General features: G+C 43.1%; 2 protein-coding genes across 2 annotated transcripts; one reads left to right on the forward strand and one right to left on the reverse strand.

The window, feature by feature from the left end:
* LOC101736792 (alpha-crystallin A chain) lies at positions 1 to 4,016 on the reverse strand. Its single transcript, XM_004923806.5, has 2 exons — positions 1,037 to 4,016; positions 1 to 811 (listed from the first exon to the last, which is right to left on the reverse strand). The coding sequence occupies exon 2, from the start codon at positions 693 to 695 to the stop codon at positions 159 to 161; it is 537 nt and encodes a 178-aa protein (XP_004923863.1). The 5' UTR covers positions 696 to 811; positions 1,037 to 4,016; the 3' UTR covers positions 1 to 158.
* A 3,077-nt stretch (positions 4,017 to 7,093) lies between these two features.
* Positions 7,094 to 7,860, forward strand: LOC100141506 (heat shock protein 25.4). The gene is given in 1 exon segment (NM_001118903.1): positions 7,094 to 7,860. A coding segment is annotated over 1 exon segment (672 nt). The 5' UTR covers positions 7,094 to 7,122; the 3' UTR covers positions 7,795 to 7,860.
* Positions 7,861 to 14,847: the final 6,987 nt, after the last annotated feature.

Genomic DNA, 14,847 nt, shown 5'->3' on the forward strand with positions numbered 1-14,847 from the left:
CACACATACGGAACTCTTTATTGAATTGCACAAAAAAACTAAAATGAGTATTCTGCTTTAAAAGGAATTATTGAAATAAACACTTTAAATGCACTTAGAAGCCGACATAAATAGATTCATAAACTGCACTTGGCAATTGGCGATGCGCCTGTGACAGCTTATTCTCCGTTTGCTGGCGGCGTTTCAATAGAATCAACGCATTCTGGCTTCGGCTCATCGGATATCTTCACAGGACCAGTTTGTATGATGGGCACTCTGCGCTCGTTAGAGATTCGGCGCTGTAAAGGCATGGACACAGTTAGGACTCCATCAGAAGAGAGTCTGGATTCCACGGCGTCTGTGTCGCAGCCTTCGGGTATCGGGCAGCGTCGTGTGAACCGACGGGACACCCAGCCGTGCTGATCCTGCTTTTCTTCGTGAAGAGCTTCCACGACGACGAAGCCATCGACAATTTTCACAGTAATGTCGTCCGGAGAAAAGTGTTGAATGTCCAAATTGATCTGGAATTTAGATTTATCCTTCTTAATCGAACTTCCCTCACGCAATCCTGGCTGCCTCCATGAAAATTGGCTCCTGGATATTTCTGGCCGCAACAGCGACAACAATTCTTGAGGCAACAATGCCACAGTCAGTTGAGGCTCTTCGAAGATACGTGATCGTTCTACATCGATCAAATATGGTAGTAAAGAAGACATATTGCTAAAATATTTCGTCCAACTTTTTCAGAAAAGAAATGCCGGTCCGCCGCGAGTGCTTACTGCGCATGACGTCGGCGCAGGCACGCTCCCACCTACGATTCCAGCCAGTTGTCCTAAAAAGTTTTAATGTCATTTATAATTTTCATGTTAATCTATATATTAATACGTGAAGCAAAAACTTTGTATCCTTTTTTACGAAAATTGCGCGGACGGAGGATTATGAAATTTTCCACACTTATAGAGAATATAGAGAAGAAGTGCACAATGCTAATATTTTTTTAAATAATGCATAAAAGATACATTAAATCAATAAAGAAAACACTACACACACTACATACCATGTATTTGACGCACACACGCATTTCTTTTCTTTCTGGTCGTTCCTTCAATGCTGAGGATCGTGACTGTATGTCAATCTTCTCCACTCGGTCCGGTTCTGCGCCATATGTACCGCTCCCCATATCTGGCCTCCAGTCACCTCCTTGAGTTGGTCAACCCATCTAGCTGGCGCTCTTCCTCTAGCGCGCTTCCCCCCATCTGTCCGAGAATTGTGAGTTTCTCCAGGCTGTGCAATGAGGATCGCATTATGTGCCCAAAGAAACTCCGGATCCTTTCCTGGTACATAGTTAGCAGGCGCTTGGTGACCTTCAGCTCTTCGAGGATGGAGACATTGGTTCTCATAGCTGTCCAAGGAATGCGTAGCAGCTTTCTCCAGCAATACATTTCAAACGCCTCAATCTTTTTGCGTTCCTTTTTCCTGAGACACCAAGTCTCCACCCCGTACAGGAAGATAGAGAAGACCAACGTACGAACCAGACGCATCTTAGTTACTCGGCGAAAAAAACACACGCATGCATACTATTTATTGTCAAACTTTTGTTCTTGACGTCTGTTGTCAAATTGAGAATAGATTAAATATTGTTTGTCTTCATTAATATTTTTTTATAGGCCTTGGCGAATTTTGTGATTATAAAAGTATAAAATAAAATCATAATAGTGTACAAAGTTACAACTCCAGTTTCGACTACTGCGGGACCACTAGTTACTTTTAAAGTTCATCAGCTAAATGTTTGTGTCTGCGGTACGAACCAGCCGATGAAAACTATCCATACAATACCTTACGAGGTTTTCAGTTTACATTTACAAGAGTTGAAGGAAGCATGAAGAAGGAAAACAACACTTACGACAATTCTGATCAGTCACTCGCCTGGTAGTAAGTGGTCACTGTGGGTCACGGACATCGGCAATGTCATGGGAGCTCTAAGTGCGGCCCAACCGTGACGATCCCTTTTAAACTACAGAAAAATGTGTATAGAATAAAAAAATTAATTAATTGCGAAATAAATTGTTTTGATATTTTTTAACCAATCTCATGAGACCACAGACATCAAAGTATTACATACGGAGGCCATGTGAATAACCAAAAAAACAATATATCTAATTACCTTAGAATTGTGATTGTGTGCTTCGGTAACCACTTATAAGGAGGGGGAAAGTGAGCCTATTTGTCCACCAGCTACAACAATAAAAATAATTTCTATATTATTGAGAGAGAGTACAGTTTGAGAAGGGATCGTTCTGGGGAGTACTAGACTCCTCCCCTTCGGCGACGTATCGATTTTAGGATTCCTATATGGCTGAGAGCTGTGTACGTCGCGTCAGGGTCGTTGCGGAATGATAAGGTCGTACATGATGTTGGATTTTTTTTTCTTACCTATGCTGATAGACGTGAGAGGCTATATCAGCTTGACCCCAGCATGTAGGTGAGCTAACGGGGCTCAAACCGGAAGTGTTGCTAACACTGGCCCTAGAAAGAGCAGTGCTTCGCAGAATCTACCACCGGATCGGAAACGCGACCCATTGAGAAGATCCGGCGAAAAACTCATTGGGCTGTGTCTATTAATTCACTCGTCGAGCCCTTCGTCGCAAGCGACGTGTTTGACGAGGACGGTGACCGGATGTTGGAAGGTCGTTCGGAGCGATATTTATAAGAACTTTGTGATGGTACCTGCCCGTGCGGACTCACAAGACTGGTGACTCACGAGACTGGTGACTCACGAGACTGGTGACTCACAAGACTTTTTACTGGTGGTAGGACGTCTTGAGAGTTCACGCGGGTAGGTACCACCACCCTGCTTATTTCTGCCATGAAGCAGTAATGCGTTTCGGTTTGAAGGGTGGGGCAGCCGTTGAAACTATACTTGAGACCTTAGAACTTATATCTCAAGGCTGGTGGCGGCATTTACGTTGTAGATGTCTATGGGCTCGAGTAACCACTTAACACCAGGTGGGCTGTGAGCTTGTCTACCTATCTAAGCAATAAATAACAATAAAAACAGCGAAGCAAACAAATCAACTTTTGCATTTATAATATTAAATTGCATACTACTCTATCTAGAAAGTACCAGGAAAAGGTCATTAATGCACAAAATGTTAGATATTCATCCTTTATTTGAACACCTTCAAAGTATGCTCCTTCGGAAACGATACACATAATTCAACGAACACACGAATAATCCAATCATCAAAATATTTTTAAATGTTTTTTTTTGGGAATTGAGTTCAGCTCTCTGTTATGTTTCGTTGATTGATTGAGCGGGCACCACAAAGAGGTAATTTGAGTTTTGGGAAAAAGAAGGAAATCGGCCGGATATGTCTGGCCATATCTGGCGAATAAGGTGGTTGCAAGATAGCACTTGTTGAGTGTTTGGTAATAAATTTGTTCACAATGATGATCTTGTGTGAAGGCGTATTATAGTGGTGTAAAATTTCGAGAACTTTCTTTCCACAAATCTGCCCTTTTTGTCGAATTTGTTCTCTTAAACGGCACATATCGTTCAAATAATATTCTTCATTTACTTACTGTTTGAGCATCCAGTGTGAATTCCCAGAGTACAACACTGCAATTGTTAAAGAAAACAGTTAACATGACTTTGATTTTTGATCGACTTTGGGATGTTCTTTCGGTTACGGTTCAGGTTCCGCTAGAAGGCGCCGCGCCGGTCTGAAGCTTATTGACTAGTTTGCATGTCAAATTCGTCCCAAACCCACGTCTCGTCACTCGTAGCAATGCGCATTTCATGAATGTGGGGACGTAATTGACTCGTTCTAATATGTCCTCAGCAACTCGTGTGATTGAGTATTTGGAAAAATTTCAAGTTTATTGGGATCAGTCGGGCGGTATCTTGTTTCATACCCTAGCGGTTAATTAAAATGGTATGGATCGACTCGTGAGAAACAAAAAGTTCGGCAGCTCTCTCAATCAAACTTGAATGAGAATTTTGAGTCACTACTTCGTTCACTGTTGCGATATAAATTTTAGTGGCAGACATCTATCAGAGCGAGCGAGCAAGAATCTTCCATATTTTCATCTCGACCACTTTTGAACGCTTTTTACCACTGATAAGCGGATGTTTTTGATAAAGATTAAGTCTTCTATAACGTTTTCAGTGACCCAATACACTAAATTTCATTAGTGATGCAAAATTTAACACTCTTTGTTCGATGTTTTTGTCCATTATGAAACTCGCAATACACACGGGATATGATTTAATTAAAAACAGCCCTGTATTTAATTTAAATTATATATGCAACTCAAACTCCGCGCCAAAATGTAAAATATGGAACAACAACAATCCATTCCCGATATTTTGTTGACGGAATGTATAAAATTAGTATGTATGTATATAACTGTTATAGTGTTAATTTACTTTAATATGGATCAAGCGCCATCTATCGACGAATAAATATAAACACGTGGAGAATTTTCGAGAATTTTAAATATATTACGGCTATTCGTCAACAGAGGGCACTTCAGAGAATACAAACATTTTTGTTTTATACAAGCAAATAAACTCACAGTTTATCTGGAATACAGTGGTTACCGAAGTACATTTAAATAGCAATATGAATTCTGCGACCCGCTTTGAGACATAATGCGTTGGGATTATAGGTCTTATTCTTTAATTATACGAAGGTTATAAGTTTGAGCCAAAATTAAAATGTATATTAATAACTGTAATTCTAAAATCATCGCCTCCAAAAGCAATAACAAAAACAGCAATCTACAAAAAAATTTTATTACTAGGGATTGCCAGACGTGATTGAGAATATTTTGCCCATATTGGCTTACAGTGAAACACCAACTAGCTTTAATAATGAAAAATATTAAATATCAATTACGCGATTTGTTGCCAAAAAAGATTTGTCGTTGACATCGCCGCCCTATTGTGTTTTTTTTTTATTTTTTTATTGCTTAGATGTGTGGACGAGCTCACAGCCCACCTGGTGTTAAGTGGTTACTGGAGCCCATAGACATCTACAACGTAATTGCGCCACACACCTTGAGATATAGTTCTAAGGTCTCAGTATAGTCACAACGGCTGCCCCACCCTTCAAACCGAAACGCATTACTGTTTCACGGCAGAAATAGGCGGGGCGGTGGTACCTACCCGTGCGGACTCACAAGAGGTCCTACCACCAGTAAATATTATGTTACTTCATGAAAAGATTAAAATATTTTATTCGTCTTTTTTTCCTAAAAATGTTTGTTCTCTCTGAGGATTGTTTAGCTTTAGTTCTTTCTAGAATTTCGAGAAATCTCGAGCAATTACTAGGTGGCGCTGTAATAAAAATATTAGAACGGACCGACTTCACAACAAAAATACGATTCATATTATAATATGTACGAAATATTATATCTATTTTCTTCGATTCGTAACATAGCTAACTGTGCCATGTGTAAATAATAAAGATAAGTTTAACTGACGTCATGCGGTATACTTCGGTAACTTCATAAAGAATTATTTTCTTGCCTACACTAAACAAATATATTTATTTGAAATTATAACTGTTTATTAGTGCCTTTGTATTATGATTCAGATATTAGTATCATACACTGCTAGACACGCATTTTATAAATAAAGCATATTTATGTTTGTCATACATCCAGTGTTTACTGTACTGGAAGGATACTGTGGTAACCCCCAGCCCTGGCGATGATCTCCCTGTCTTATTATATTATGGTTACGAAATATAAGCGGTGAATTATGAACTCATTAGATTGTTCATAATATTCTTTTCTTTCCAAAAAACACTGTAAATTAAGTGCTTAGTTTTTATGGAAGAACAAACTAATGCCACAAGCCAAGAGGTTGTGGCTTTGGTCACTTAAATACAAAATTCAGTACTCGAATGTACAAGGGATTTATATACTTTACATGTTACATAAAGTTACTTTTCTTGAGTACCTGATGAACAAAGTGATAATCATTTCTTTATGTTCATTTTAAATTCAAAACATGTGAAGACTTTAGTTTTTGTCACTTTAGTATCGGTACTAGATTCAGGTCGTCGTGAAGATCTACATACATATCTCACATACCACGGTGCTCCGACGGCTATCCTGCAGAACCTGGATTGGATGACCTGAAGAGAGTGAATGTGTGTACGGGCCTCGCGAGCGAATAGGTAGGTCATCTATGCAAGTGTAGTGTAGACAGAACCTAAACAAGTTTTGTAGAGTGTCACTTTGTTATGAAGGGGCACTTTACTTTACTCGCAGATCATGTGGTAGAGTCGACCGAGTAGGAACGCGGCTCGATCGCGTACTTAATGTGGGGCCCAAATGTCATCCCCTTGTCGAGGATAACGTCTCAGCACTTAGCCTTCCAAGCCCACGGTATGGGCTGGGCAAAGTTTTACTGGTAGGTGATAACTACTCGTGCGGGCATGCACTATATCCTAACACTAACTACGCAAATAAAATTTTTATCTTTCCATTACCTATATGTTTAAGGTAGGTATTTCCTCAAATAAAATGAGATTCCCTCGGTGTGCGAATCCCGGTACAATCGTATCGCTTGATGCCGGCACCTGCTTCATCCTCTAGGTCGCCCACTCCTCAACGATGACATTTACGGATTTGCCCAGTAATAACAGAATGGAACGATGGTAACTCTACTCTCATTGTGCAAGAGATATTACAAAAGATGCAATGAGAAAATTAAGACGCATTTTGCAAAGCAGAAAAATTTCCAAACTATTCGTACTAGTCGAACGGAAAAAGGCACCCTTCAATAAGTTTTCTTACTACGTGCCTATGTTCTGTAGGGTGTGGAACATGTTAATGAGCTCATACTGATTTTTTCTATCTTCTTGCTAATTTCTAAATGAATATAAATATATATTATAATTATTAAAATATGTTCCGAATGTAGGTAGAGACGCATGGAGCTGAGTGATTTCATTGTAAACTTTGAATTCGGAGAACTGAGCCGACATATTTGTTATTCGTTGTTTCTCCAGAATGTACAGATAACAGCGATAACCCCTCGACAAAGGTCTAGTCATCTCTGAATATAAGGAGCTGTAAGCTACACAGCACAGTTAGTATACTTTGAGAGTTGTTGAACGCTCCACGAGAATGATCGCCTTAGTGTTGTGCGGACTGCTGGCGGCGGTCTCGGCCGCGCCACAGTACTACCATGGCTCGTCACATTGGCCGTATCACCATTACGACCCCTTCAGTCCTTACGTTCGGGAAAGCATGTTGGACACACATTCGCTTTGGTCCAACCTTGCCAACGAAATGCAACACTTGGACAACATGATGAAGGAGCTGTCGTTGAAGTTCCCCAGCATTATAAACGAAGGACGCGTGGAAGGCGACAAGTATCAGATATCTATTCACCTGCCTGGTTACGAACAGAAAGACATCAACGTGAAAGCGAAAAATGGAGTGCTGATGGTGCAGGCTAACAGTGCTTTTAATCATTACTTGAAAATACAGAACCTTCCCTGGGATGTGAATTCCGAAGGCAGCTGGGTTTACGAGAAAGACGTGTTGAAAATCACCTTCCCGCTGAAGCAAAAGCAGCCAGAGGATAGCAAGAGGCCAGTTGCAGAGCCCACTGAGACGACCTCTACGAATGTAAGTCGTGAAGAGATGGAGTTCACCACCGAGAGCAACGTGCGGGACGTTGACGTCGGCTTGGAGACAGCCCAGAAGACCAATGAGATCGCGAAAGCTGTAGAAGCGACCACGTACGCTGTCAACATCAGAGACGATGCGGAGTTCTTGCCGATTCCATATTAATTTGATCAAATATAAATGTGAGAATTAATGTATTAAGTGCAAGTATAAATAAATATAATAATTGACTTCATTGTATTTACTGTAAAGTACATCCGCAGCTCGTTACGGAGCTCTTGTTGTGGCTAATGTTAGTTTTAAAACCTATCCACGAACGTATGTACGTAACGTACAGTACTTGAAGGTAGCAGCTGTGTTGTTGATAGAAAATTGGAAAAAAAACATTAGTAATTAACTTTATGGTAACGTAATGAAATGTATGGTCTCTCAGCAGACCTGTTGCTAAATTAATATGAAGTTGTATGTAGTTGATTTATATCAAAGCTGCAATTGAACTCAAACCACAAAATCCGTTATTGTTAATAACTATACCTACCTACCTAAATTGTTTTGTTTTTTCAAATAACGAGTATGATTTCTCAAGTACTGTTGTTTCTCAAAGTACTGTGGTCTTTTGCGGTAAACAGTGGTAAACAGTTTCGGAGAAATGATATCTTCCTGTCTCACGCTCCGCTGCAGGAGAATGACTACGAAGTCCGATTCTGTAATCTGACTGACGAAGTGGCTCTTTCATACAAACACTTTAACACTTCGATGTACCGGTCATCAATTTGGAGACTGAACACGGCCCGGGTCTCCATCGAATCAAAAAAGTCCACAAAGTCTAAATAAAACGGCAGGTTACATTCCTCGGTTTTTTGTATTGCTTGCCGCAGGAATATGGTCTATGGTACTATAGCCTTTTAGATATCTGACCTGAAGTCTTCAATTTGTTTTTGGGCATGGTGCCCAACCTCATACGAGGTTTTCGCGCCTACTTGGTCACGCGAGGTATGTGGGATTTTCCGGTCTGCAGATGTTGGGAACAGACCGCGGGCTCAAGGTTGTTTTAGGGCCCTACCCAACAAACGACTGCCCTTGTACTCTCTTACCCGACATCAGATCCCCACCCCGGGTTTTTTTTTTTTTTTTTATTGCTTAGATGGGTGGACGAGCTCACAGCCCACCTGATGTTAAGTGGTTACTGGAGCCCATAGACATCCACAACGTAAATGCGCCACCCACCTTGAGATACAAGTTCTAAGGTCTCAAGTATAGTAACGACGGCTGCCCTACCCTTCAAACCGAAACGCATTACTGCTTCACGGCAGAAATAGGCAGGGTGGTGGTACCCACCCGCGCGGACTCACAAGAGGTCCTACCACCAGTAATTACGCAAATTATAATTTTGCGGGTTTCATTTTTATTACACGATGTTATTCCTTCACCGTGGAAGTCAATCGTGAACATTTGTTGAGTACGTATTTCATTTGAAAAATTGGTACCCGCCTGCGGGATTCGAACACCGGTGCATCGCTCAACACGAATGCACCGGACGTCTTATCCGTTAGGCCACGACGACTTAAAACCCAGAACCCAGAACCCAGGCAGAGTAGGAGGGTTCCCCCAGCCGTCACTACAACCAGACTCGGAGAGCTACCCCTAGGACGCCCGACTGACGGGTTGTTGACGCGATAGTCGACGACTTAATGTCGGCCGTCTCGGCGTGGTAGCCCATTAGGCTACGTAGGGATAGTGCGGTCCATGGCACTGTCTGAGGCCTCCGTATGGTGCCGCGCCCTGACTCACAGGAACGTCGCGGCGCTGCGTTGCCCGCAGCGTGCGTTCAGACCGGATTTAGATGACATAGTCTTCAGAATCTATTTTTTTTATCATTTTCTGGTCATATTAGTACTAAATATCACTAATCTAAATATCACTAAAAATATCACTAATCACCGTCGCTTACGGATTTTGGAGATACCACGTACGGACAGTATGTTTCACAATTAGCTTATTGAAAAGCATCTGCTTCTTAGAAGCTTCTTATCGGTTTGTTTATTTCACATATCGCATCTTTACACTTTGTGACATTTTGTCCTAATTAGGTAGAGTGCCGATAGGCGCTGACGTACACACGGATAGTTTCTCGAATGCGACCAGCCAAGAATCTTAGGAAAAAGCTGTTTCATTGTACAAGTGGTGCGACACGACCACCCTCTCATCGTGTCCACTTCAAACTATATACCCAAGTGACCGTATCCCTAAACACGTCATTTCGGATCCTCCCGATCAATCGGTGCTTTTAGCCATTCCGAGCACCGTAGCCCGTTCTCGGCGAATCCGTCAAATGCGACGAAGGGTCCTTCGTGCAACTATACCCATAGACACAGCCACAGCACGGTGGTAGATTTAGCGCAGCACTGCCTGCTATGGCAGATGTTAGCAAAGTCTCCTAGACTGAGCTCGGTGAGCTCGTGAAGCTAGCATAGTCCCTCAAGGTTACTAGAAATAAGAAATAAGTAGGGGAAAAAAAACAATCGTAATCGTGAATATTTTACAAATTTGCCGTAGTCTATTAAATATCGCGGGCTCCCCTAACTATGAGACATGTCTTTAGGCACACAATTAAAGCGATACACGTGTTAAGAAGCCGATGTCCTACAAAACTTAGCCCAACCGAAAGTCTCATTTTATGAATTTGCGACGTGAACTCATACGATACTTACTTGTAAACTTAATAATAAATTCGTTATGAATCATTTTGAGTCATTTCACTTATCTCGGGGCGCAGGTCCGAGGTCAAGCAACTGCGTTTCAAATTAGTTTATCTACCAATTATTATGAGTTATTTCGATTCGTAAACATCCCTGGCAGCGCGTGATACGGTGTAGGAAAGACGTCGATCGTCAACTTCTAGAATATGGGAGACAGAATACCGATAGAATGACACGTCACACCAACATGTAGCGGTCGTTTGTGTCACATAATATTAATTGTGCCCATTATCTAATGTGGAAGTATTTTTGTAGAGAATTTAACGAAATTTGAATATTAAGAACATTAAGTATTAGATCCGAGCCGGAAACTAGAAAGTGAACTTATCTTTTAATATAATAATATATAGAATTGTACTGGTGGTTTTGTGAGCCGGCTCGGGTAGCACCAGCCCGCCTATTTCTGCCGTGAAGCAGTAATGCGTTTCGGATTGAATTCTTGTCTCAAAGTGGGTTTACTTTGTTTATGTCTATGGACTCTGGTAACTGCTTAACATCAGGTGGGCCGTCGTGGACTCGAACACCCATCTGAGCAAAACAAAAGTAGTACGAAATTCTCTTAGAATCCTTATAAAACAAGTTGTTAACAACGAACGGTCTCGCTGCCCATCCGGCACCTAGCGACCGGACCCGTGGACATGGATATCACAACGTGAATGTCGCCACCCATCTTGAGACATGAGTCTAATAAGTTCTCGACAAATTAACCAGCATCAAACGTGAAGACACAAACGTTATGGAACGTTATGGAAACCTTCATTGATTGCCTTTAGCGTATTCGGGCCGTTATGTCGATACCCATCAATTATTAGATCCATACTCTATGTTGGGTTTATTCTTATAACCAAGTTTAGTATTTTGGATCAAAAATTCAGTTCAGAAAAAATTGAATTATCATTAAAGAAAAACAAAATAATAAAATGATTTTTTCCGCCCAATATTTCGATTTATGTAGACACTGGTCTGTTTACTATTCATTATCTGGGCTGGTCGCGACCTGCCGACCGACCTGGAGCAAGAGTGCGCGACGTCACGCTTCCATCTGAGAGTCGTTCGTGTGTGTCTGTTAAGTGGTTAAGTGGGGTGCTTAGACGAATTGGTACCTGTTGAATGATTTGAATTTTGACATAATGTTGTCATCCGTTTAATGTTCCTCGGTAATTGCTGGTGGGCAGGTGTTTCAGCTCCTTCATTAAATTATTATAAAAGTTTGTTACATCCCAAAAGTAATCATCCCGTTTGGGGTAGATGGGGTGATACTTACGTACGACATACGGCTACGTGGGATCGAAACCGTCGCGAGCAGTCCTCGCACGCTCAGGCGGTCATCGTCGCGATGTGATCTGTAATGCATAGGTATAGGATGTAGGTAACATCAACAGCAATACCTCCGAAATTAATAAAAAAGAAAAGATTTCATGTCTCTCAGGCAACCCGTGATCGACCACACACTATGATCCGTACTTTATTCAGGTGTTGTCATGATTTCACTTCGAACATCCTACCTCACCCTATCCCATTCTCCAAAAACATTTATCATGAAGGTCAAGATAAGAAATAGGGTTGCATCGGCGATTCCCCATTCTACATTTAATGTGGATTCCAGCAATGCTAGGGGCCTACATAGCAACCTCGACGCCGTACACCATCACCTTGAGACGGCGCAGCCTGCCCTACTGTTTCTGATGGAGACACAGATATCTGCTCCGGATGATACATCGTACTTAAAATGCCCCGGCTGCGTATTGTAGCACAACTTCCTGCATAAAGTCGGGGTGTGCGTATTCGTCCGGGCTGATGTATGTTGTCACCGCCTTCAGGGCCTTGAACAACGGGACCTGTCCCTCTTGTGGCTGCGTATGGATCACGGGGGCTGTACCCCAGTCTACGCGTGCCTGTAAAGGTCCCACAGCAGTGATGCAGGTTCAGCTCTGTTTGAGCTTGTGCAAGAGGGGACTAACCGCGTGCTTGAGCAGTACCCATCTGCTGAGGTGGTGGTTCTCGGAGACTTTAGCGCTCACCACCAAGAGTGGTTGGGGTCTAGAACCACCGACCTCTCGGGTCGGGCTGCCTACGATTTCGCCTTGGCCTACGGCTTCTCTCAGTTGGTCACACAGCCCACCCGTGTCCAAGATATTGAGGGGCACGAGCCTTCTCTGTTGGATCTTCTGCTGACCACCTTCTTCTTCTGGATACAGTGGTGGTCGACGCTCCGCTTGGATCGTCTGATCACTGCCTTATCCGTGCTGCCGTACCACTCTCTCGTCCTGGTCGTCAAACGAGGTCAAACGAGGAGGGCAAAGGCGGAAATATCGGCACTTCCAGGTCCTACAAGGAGGTTATTGCCAAGACGAAGTCGGACCACGTTGCTAGACTTGGCGAGTGACTAAAGAGCTATCCCTCTAGGAGCCGTGCTTTTTGGTCGTTCGCCAAAGCTGCAAAAGGAAACTTTTGTAGGTCTAGTCTGCGCAAGTCCGATGACAGTCTAGCTCACAGTGCGAAAGAGAAGGCTGACCTTCTGGTCAAACTTTTCGCCTCGAACTCGACTGTGCACGACGGGGGTGCTACACCACCGAACATCCCCCGGTGTGATAGCTCCTTGGCGGAGATCTGCTTCACACAGTGTGCAGTCAGGTGGGAGCTTCGACTCCTGGACGTCCATAGTCCAAGTCGAGCGGGCCAGACGGCATCCCCGCAGTAGTTCTGAAAACGTGCGCCCCTGAGCTGACACCTGCGCTAACGCGTTTGTATGGCCTCTCTTATTGCACTAACAGGGTTCCGTCTTCATGGAAGACCGCCCACGTTCACCCTATCCCCAAAAAGGGTGACCGGTTGGACCCATCGAGCTTTAGGCCTATCGCGATAACTTCCTTGCTTTCCAAGGTGATGGAGCGAATAATTAAGACACAACTCCTGAAGTATCCTGAGGATTGCCAGCTGATCAGTGACTGACAGTACGGTTTCCGTCACAGTCGCTCAGCTGGCGATCTTCTTGTATACCTTACTCACAGGTGGGCTGAAGCCTTGGATAGCAAGGGCGAGGCTTTTCTGTGAGCCCTGATATCGCGAAGGCCTTCGACAGGGTCTGGCATAGGGCACTTCTTTCAAAAAAACATCTTACGGAATCCCCAAGGGACTCTGCAAGTGGATCGCTAGATTTTTCGTTGGGCGGAGCATCACGGTTGTTCTAGGCGGTGACTGCTCTGATACCATGACCATTAAAGCTGGTGTTCCTCAAGGTTCGGTGCTCTCCCCCATGCTTTTCATCTTGTATATCAACGACGTGCTGTCTATTGATGACATGCATTACTATGTGGATGACAGCACGGGAGATGCGCGATGTATCGGCCATCAAAATCTATCTCGGAGCGTTGTGCAAGGTTAGACGATCAAAACTTGTGAAGTGGAGAACTCTCTGGGGCGAGTCTCCGAATGCGGTGAATTGAACTTGGTTCAATTCAACCCGTTGAAGACACAAGTTTACGCGTTCACTGCGAAGAAGGACCCCTTGGTCATGGCGCCGCAATTCCAAGGAGTATCCCTGCAACCTTCCCAGAGTATCGGGATACTTGGGGTCGACATTTCGAGCGATGTCCAATTTCGGAGTCGTTTGGAAGGCAAAGCCAAGTTGACGTCCAAAATGCTGAGAGTCCTCAACAGAGCGAAGCGGTACTTCACGCCTGGACAAAGACTTTTGCTTTATAAAGCACAAGTCCGGCCTCGCGTGGAGCACTGCATCCATCTCTGGGCCGGGGCTCTCAAATACCAGCTACTTCCATTTAACTCCATACAGAAGAGGGCCGTTCGGATAATCCCATTCTCAAGAATCTTAATAAAGCTTTATAAATATATACATAGTCAGGTCATAAATTCTGTCACATGTCTAATGTAAAATAATTGAAACAAGTTTATTCATTATGTAACCATTCATATACCAAAATGAACTTAACAAAACATAGATTCTTATGACACTAAAGTTTATTGAAAATGACCTCCGTGATTTTGAATACAGGCCTACAATCTGCGCGGCCAGTCGTCTACCGCAGCACGAACGAGGTCCATGTCAATATCGGCGGCTGCCTTAATCAAGGATGTCTTGAGTGAGTCCAAATTGGGATGAGGCTTTGAGCAGGCCTTTCCTCCAAGTGTTGCCATATCTTGTAATCTAACGGATTCAAATCTGGACTGGAGGAGGGCCAGTCTTCGTGCCGGATGAAGTCGATTTCACGCGCCGCCAGCCAGTCTTGTGTGCTCTTCGCTCTATGAGCTGGCGCCGAATCTTGTTGGAATACCCAGTGCCTGTTATTGAACATGGTATGAGAAACAGGTTCCACAAGGTTCGTCAGGACTGTATTTTGATACACAACTGCATTCGTTTTTACACCTTTCTCACAAAAATGTACCTCTGTTAAGCCCCAATAAGAAACTCCCAAACATACCATGAGCGAGGATGGAAAAT

This window comes from Bombyx mori, chromosome 5 (assembly GCF_030269925.1).
Source record: "Bombyx mori chromosome 5, ASM3026992v2".
Classification (NCBI taxonomy): domain Eukaryota; kingdom Metazoa; phylum Arthropoda; class Insecta; order Lepidoptera; family Bombycidae; genus Bombyx; species Bombyx mori.

Excerpts from the sequence above, each read along its gene's own strand:
- LOC101736792 (XM_004923806.5), bottom strand. The coding sequence starts at position 695 with ATGTCTTCTTTACTACCATATTTGATCGATGTAGAACGATCACGTATC.